General features: G+C 35.0%; 1 protein-coding gene across 5 annotated transcripts in view; it reads left to right on the forward strand.

Annotated features, from left to right (window-relative positions):
* Positions 1–7,177, forward strand: part of GABRG2 (gamma-aminobutyric acid type A receptor subunit gamma2) — a 71,291-nt gene extending 64,114 nt beyond the window's left edge. For 4 of the 5 annotated variants that reach the window (XM_042790297.1, XM_042790294.1, XM_033006081.2 and 1 more), the window contains 3 exons: positions 1,544–1,749; positions 3,673–3,696; positions 5,185–7,177. In XM_042790297.1, coding sequence (XP_042646231.1) covers positions 1,544–1,749; positions 3,673–3,696; positions 5,185–5,460 — 506 coding nt within the window. In that variant the 3' untranslated portion in view covers positions 5,461–7,177. The remainder of the gene's footprint in view (positions 1–1,543; positions 1,750–3,672; positions 3,697–5,184) is intronic. The other variant, XM_042790296.1, reaches the window with a different exon arrangement.
* The last annotated feature ends 508 nt before the right edge of the window (positions 7,178–7,685 follow it).

The raw sequence follows: 7,685 nt of genomic DNA on the forward strand, positions 1-7,685 counted from the left end.
TATACATGAAAACGTAACATGCAATTAATCAGAATTAGCAATTTCTACACATTTAGAAACTGTTTCACAAGTAAACTAAGAGACCAAATTAATCTGGCTTATGCAAAGCAGCTCTAGCTGTAAGAATTAGCAGAGTAGAAACATTCAACTAGACAAAGTTAAATACATTTTCTACTTCTGCATTAAATCCACACAAGTGAGAATCATTTAATTTTTCCTTCTGCATTTCCATTTCTTCACAGAATTATAGCACAGAGCACTGGAGTGCAAACTGAGGGACAGCATTTTCATTCCAAAACCAACTTGAAAGAAACACAGGAACAGAGGACCAGTGGCCCCCATGAAAGAAAGTTTTAAGTGTTTCATTGCCTTTTTCACATCCTCTCTAAGAAGAGGTTATAAAATCTGCTTTAAAGAAGTATAAAATTAATAAAGGCCTTCAGCTTTTATTTTAAATTTTACTTAGTTATACAGAACAGTCTGGTCCCTCTGTTAAGAATTAGTCTGTTTGTACCGCTGAGGAGGTAAAATCAGTGGTGTGGTATCTGTCATATAAAATGTGATGGATTTTAACTGTTCTGATGCATTTTTAATGTTCTTCGCATCATAGTACAGGGAATAATCTTCTGAAAGGAGAAGGGACTGAGAGGATTGTTATAGTACTCCTCAGTTATAGACTGCAATCACTTATGAAGTCCAGATGAGATACTGCTGTGGCAGAGAGAAATCTGACCTCACAGTGCTATAGTCATAAGGAGCCATGAGAGACTGTCCCAGTTTTGTATGCAAGAAATCACTTAAATAACAAGCAGCAGATAATTTGTGTGGGGCTAGCATCTTTTGCATACAACTAGAGTACATGTAGGCAAGAGAAAGGAGAGTTTTATTTCTTTATGTAGCACACATACAAATCGACACGTATTTTGTCCTGAAGCTCCTGTTGCATTACATGTTTTCTTAAGAATTTTCACTAATTTCTACCTCATATAAAGGGCTGCAAGTGTGTTTCTTACTGATACTGTTATTATTACCCTGCAAAAAAATATAGGCAAAACTTATCCCACCAGCACAAAAAGTTTGAGATTGGTCTTGAGGTTAGGTTGAAGAATGGAGTAAAGCAGTTTTTATTCTCCACCATGATTTTCTCACTCTGATACAAGTTCTCTTCTCTCTAGCTCTGTTTAAGGGTTTATGCACACAAACCCTCAAACTAAATTTTTCAATTAAAAATAAAGAAAGGCTTCCTGGAGGTAAACTACAAAACTAAAAAACTACATTACATATCTTAGAATAAGAATCCATCTAACCAAAGTATTCTGCAGAGCAGCACTTACAGTCACCATGCAAAAATGTTACATACCCCATGTTAATTCTTGAAGTTCTCACTGAATCCACATTTTACTGCTGGGATGTGCTGTTTGACACCTTTGCTATATGTTTGAACTCCAGGCATACTTCCAAACCAGTCAGAGAGAGATAACTGGCAAAATCAGTTTGTTACTTGAAGAAATAATAATTCTGTTGCTTTCTGTCTATCTACCAGGTATTACAACTGTCCTGACAATGACCACATTAAGTACAATTGCTCGTAAATCTCTTCCCAAAGTCTCCTATGTGACAGCAATGGATCTTTTTGTGTCAGTCTGCTTTATTTTTGTTTTCTCTGCACTGGTGGAATATGGAACTTTGCACTACTTTGTCAGCAACAGAAAGCCAAGCAAGGATAAAGACAAAAAGAAGAAAAATCCAGTATGTATCTTTTTACCAGCAAGGTCTAAAATTCAATTACGTTTTTTGAAAGAGCATTTAAATCCCTTCATATTTGCACTACCTTTTCAGACTCTGCTATTACACATATACTCTTCCTTTGTATTAATAGGAATGCAAACATTTCATTCACCTTGAGAATTAAAAGCTCATATATTATGGGTCTCTAGATGCCAGAGAAACTAATTTCTTAGAATAAGGATCCTTTTAACCAAAGTGTTCTTCAAATCACAGCTATCACTAAAACCATTATTCATGTTATAGACAGACCCCTTGCTGTGACCTTTATAGAAGAACTATCAGTTTTATATTTTAGCTTTAGCAATATTCTCTGCCATTAACTTATGTCTGTATTATTGACATGACTGGTTTTCTTATAATCACGACTACAGTTAAGCTTTTACATTCAAACTATGGACTGTGCTTTTCCTAATTTCCCCTTAAGCATCTGTTTCCTTTTCATTGTTTCCTTGTCTTCTTTTTCTTACATCTCTTACCTCCTTTATCTACTTCTCTGTATTAGAAAGTGATTTGGCTAGCAGTTTGCAATGTTACTTATGGATGCATGCTACACAATAATAAAAAATGTCTATAATAACCACAATTTCAAAATCCTGGAAATACCCTCAGTAGTGTTTTGGGGTTTTGTACAGAGAGTAAAAAAGATTGTTGCTTATTTTGCCCAGGACACATTTCTCCTTACCTTTTGCAACTGAGCTGAAAAGTCTGTCCAGAATCTCGGAGGTGAAAAGAGTTAGTATAAAATCCTAGAGGGGAAAGTAGCCTAATTGTCTGCAAAAAAAACCCCAAATATGCCTGTGAAAAATGTGAAGAACAAGTGTTTTAACATTAATAGAGAGTATTTTCAAATCCATTTCAGGCATCTAGGAAACAATGAAGTCACTTGAATTTGCTCTGCTAAAATCTACAAGGACTTTTGAAAATATTCTTCTTTAGATATAACATAGAGCACAAAAGGAATATAGAAAAACTAATCATTAAAGAACCTTTTATTACACGTTATTGGTATTACTTCAATTTTAAAGGCTGTTGTGAAGTAGAATAAAAAAAAAAAAAAAAAAAAAACAACAAAACAAAACACAACAAACAAAAATATAACCCACCCAGAAAAAAATAACCCACCCAGATAAAATAAATGTACTCTGTAGTGGATAAACACACAGAAAAACACCCAGAAGACTGTACAGGAAGAATCCTCAGCTAACTTTAGGTATGTTAAAGTTGGATTTGACCATAGGCCTCTCTTTTGTTCAAAAGAAAAAAAGGGGCACTTCTAGAAGGTGATGCGTCCTGGACAGTTTTCGGCCAAAATAAAAGGCTGTCTGGGTGCATATATGTCTTTCACAGTCAGTTCAAGCAGCAAAGATTAACTACCTCAGAGATGTCCATATAAGGGCAGATTACTTGTTCTTTACATTACTTATCTGTGAGCATGTGGGAAGATACTAATGATTGCCTGGATCCTAATCACATACTCTAAAAAAGTTAGAAGTAGAGTGTTCAGGATCCACCTGCAGGTAAAAAAGATATTTTCTAAAAAGTGTTTTTATAAACTGTGAATGGTCTCTTTCAAAACAGTTCAACATAAGAGATTGGAATCCCCTGGGAATGTGAAAAGACCTAAATGGAGTTTGGTGTCTTATGTCTTTGGCCCAGATGTAGTTACAAGACAGTGACAAGTCAAAAATGTGGGGGCGTTATATTCCAGATACTTGTTTAAATTGCTATTATCCCAACCTTTCTATAAATTTAGTTCTTTTTGACTTACTATGTTTTAGAAACATATTTTTAATTTACATTATTTTTGTCTCTTTCTTTCTTTCTTTCCTTTCGTTAATTTAAAACAAAACCCTCTGACTCTCTTTTCTGTCTACAAAATGAAAGCTTCTTCGGATGTTTTCCTTCAAGGTATAATGCTTTTTGGAATGGAAATTCACTGCATGCGAGTGCTGAATTTCACTATTAGAGCTTATATGAGAGTGGTGTTTTGTTGGGGTTTTTTTTAATGAGACATCTAAGCATTCTACTCAAGGTAACTTTCTAATTAAGTAGAATGGTTACATATTTCTCAACAACTTGTAAAGTTGATTCAGCAGCCCAAATACTGATTCACTATGGTTCTGAACTTACCTAATTCAAGAGTTACCAACATTATTGGATCACATGAAGAGTTAAATTCACATGAAGAGAGTTAAATGTTAAAACATTTCTGCTCCTCTCTTTCTCAATTTGCCATGGGATCCAATAGCACCAGCTACACCAGAAACCTGCAATACACCCTCAACTCTGACCCTGACATTTTAACCTTTCTGATTTCACTCCAAATTATAAAAACAAATCTGTTCTGATGAATTTTGTTTCTGAACAAAATTCAGTGTCATCATCAATGACTCAAATGTTGTTCCTTATGCAAAGAAGTCAGAGCTTTAAAAGGGTTTAAGACGCATATATATATTTTTAATGCTGTCACTGGATCAACAGACACTTAGCAAATTAGCAAATATATCCAGCTATGTTCCACATCTAAACATTGTCTTCACTCAGAAATGCAGAGATTTTGTCAAAAACAAAACAAAACAAAAAACAGGGGAAAAAAGAAACCACATAAAATAAAAGACAAGAAATTTACATACTTATGGAATGGAATTGTTATTTTACCCTAATAGCTATCAGCAGGGAATTTCAGTGGCTCTCATCCTAATGTTCACTAAGTGCTCAATATGTTTTCAGTGCTAAATTTGTTCAAGTCATTCAGAATATATATGTATATATAAGTTCACCTACTATATAAAATTTGGAATATGTTGAACCTTCCAGTTGGTGAACATTAGTAGATGGTAAACTGCATATATTCAAACAATTGGAGAGTCTTCTAGAGATTCTCTGAAGCTTATTCAAAAGACCTCGTTTTTGCATTTTTCCTGTATATGTATCTTCTCCTGTCTCAACATGAACAAGCCCTACATTAAAATCCTGCATTTCCAATTGATTACTTCAGCTCCTTCCATACGCAATACACAAATTGCATTCAGATATCAAGCAGCTATGTAAAATATAAAACACAAAAGAAATTCAAAATACCATTAATTATATTCATGAATGTTTCCTTTAACCTCTAATGTTTACTTAGCTTGGCTTTAAAGCAAATTGTCCACAGCTGTTAACTTTATATTGATTTGTGCTGCTTTCCTGTAAAGTTAAAGTGTATGATGCAACTGATTTTAATATGTTTTAAGGTAATATTACCATTAGAACTTCTCAGCAATTTCCCATGTACCCCATGCAGAACCATCATTCACATGTTGACCATTAGTGTCTATCTCCCTGTTGGTCTCATGATAATAACAGAGTCTCTCCTTCCTGCCATCTTTTTCTTTTTTTGCCACTCTGCCTTAGGCACCTACAATTGACATCCGGCCTCGATCAGCTACTATTCAAATGAACAATGCTACACACCTCCAAGAAAGGGATGAAGAATATGGGTATGAGTGTCTTGATGGCAAGGACTGTGCCAGTTTTTTTTGCTGCTTTGAGGATTGTCGAACAGGAGCATGGAGGCATGGAAGAATACATATCCGCATTGCCAAAATGGACTCCTATGCCCGCATCTTCTTCCCAACTGCCTTCTGTTTGTTTAACCTAGTGTATTGGGTATCATATCTTTACCTTTAAAAGCAGAAGGAAATCAGTGACATGAGCCTTACTCACTGAATTACTTAGAGAGATGGTTTCTAAAGTCCACTTGAAGTATTTATAATGCGCTTTATAGTGGTCTGAATTATTTAGTGCCATAACCCAGTAAATACCAATCTTATCATTTGTCCAAAAACTGCCATCAGACTATTGTGAATTAAATGTCCATGCAACATGCTGAAATAATTTGAAGTAAAAATCACATAAACAGGTAATATGCAGCTATACCTGCTGGAACAGCAAAAAACAGAGAAGACAGGGCAAGGGGAGCATGGCAACATCACTTAATAGTTGGTATTGTTATTTCAAACAGGAGTGAGAAAGAGGAGGATTCCCAGGTAAAGTGCTGTACAGTTTGTTGACATTGGCTATAATTATGCTATAGCTTTATTCTCTGTGGGCTTTTCTTTTTGGAAGAGTCATCTCTCACTTTGAATAGGTATTATTAAGCTAGGAAAATTAACTTCTACTCCCACCAAGATAAAAATAGACTTTTCCCTTTGCCATCCCTTTAAGAGCACATGTATAATGCTGTAAATATTTCAATACCTTGTAGTACATAAAGTCTAGTGCATGCATCTTTTGGGGGCCAAAATAAATGAAACAAAGGTACCACAAAGTTTTCTCTTTTATTTTGTGTCTCTGGATGTGCTATTGTAATTTAAATGTGGACAAATTTTATTTTCCTTGAAAAATTACCCCTTTCCTTCATGCATGGAAGATCCAAGCAGACAGCACTTTCATGTAAGACATTAGAGAAGCCTTAAGGATTCAAATAAACAACATGTAGACAAATCTGTATGGCCAATATAATAGCTCATAAAGTATACTGTATGTGTCTGCTGCAGCTGTAGCCTTCATTTTCCACTGATAATGTTATATTTCAACTGAATTTCCAGTAATTACACATTGCAAGATCAGCTTCCGAATTTAATCCATGTGCTTCTATTGTTCTTTTCCCATGTTGAGCACCACTTTTTCCATACACAGGTGTTTGTAGCGTTTTTTTTTAGTCTTTAATTCAGTACAGGAACTATTTTTTATTCTAATCATTGATTTTACACAAGAGGTTCAAGTTCATTTTGAAACATTAGATTTTGTATTATATACACACATACAATTCTCTGCCCATTCATGTCCTTGATCAGCAATAGTTGTTGTCAATGCTGCTTTTCACTCGGTAAGTACCTTTACTAGAACAAACCTTTATCATGACTAGCACACAGTTTAGAGATAGCCTTGAAGATAAAAGGGAACAAAGGGTGTCTTGGCTACTAAATCACACGTACGCAGTTTATGTGTATCTAAAACCTTCAACCCACCTGGGTGAATCTTGAAAACCATTTATCCACTGGTTTTCAGAACCTGTATGACACTCAATTATGCAACCTTAAGCACATGTAAATATGACCAACCTTTTTTTTAATTGTCAAAGATGTAAAATGTCACCTCCAGGAAAGTGAGTTTGCAGATTGAAAAAGGAGATATATAACTTATCATTACAGAATTATTAATAGCTAAATGGAGGAAAATGAAGGTTTTCCAATGTTTGTATAGTTTTGGAAATAAAAATGTATAAAAAAGGAATAACTCTTGATCATCAATTGCTCCTTGTCCAATGTATTTGAAAACATTTTAATAAAGGAATTGCACACACCTGTGGACTTTTTCAATAAAACTGCTGCATTCAACTCCAGTTTTCTTGTGATTAGTTTGTTAAAAGCATGCTTCAAGGACTGAACTGCTTGACTAGTTTGATTCATCAGATGCCTAAATATAAGTGATTATAATTCTCATAACCCTCTGTTACAACCCAGACTGGGACCCCAGGGAGTTGTAAAGGTTTTGTGACCCCCTTGGGTTAAATTAAGTTGAAATGATACCAAACTGGGTAAGATGTTTTACTTATAGTAGAAACAACTTAAATTTGGAAATCATAGTAAGCAATGGGGCCTCTTACTGATAAATCTGTAAGAAAGAAAAGAAAGGAAGGGAAAGAGAATCAAAGAATCCAGATCACTATCCCAGGTTCCAGTGTTGTCTCAGGTCTGGCAATCTTCAGCGGTGGGTGCACACCCAGCAGCATTCTCCGTCTCCTTTTAAGTTCATCTTATCTGCTCATTTGCATACTAGATGAAGGGAGGTGGATTTTCCATTAACTCCTTTGCATGAGAGATGAGGAAAAGATGGAGCATGATTTCTGC

This window comes from Tyto alba, unplaced genomic scaffold (assembly GCF_018691265.1).
Source record: "Tyto alba isolate M040663 unplaced genomic scaffold, T.alba_DEE_v4.0 Super-Scaffold_17, whole genome shotgun sequence".
Classification (NCBI taxonomy): domain Eukaryota; kingdom Metazoa; phylum Chordata; class Aves; order Strigiformes; family Tytonidae; genus Tyto; species Tyto alba.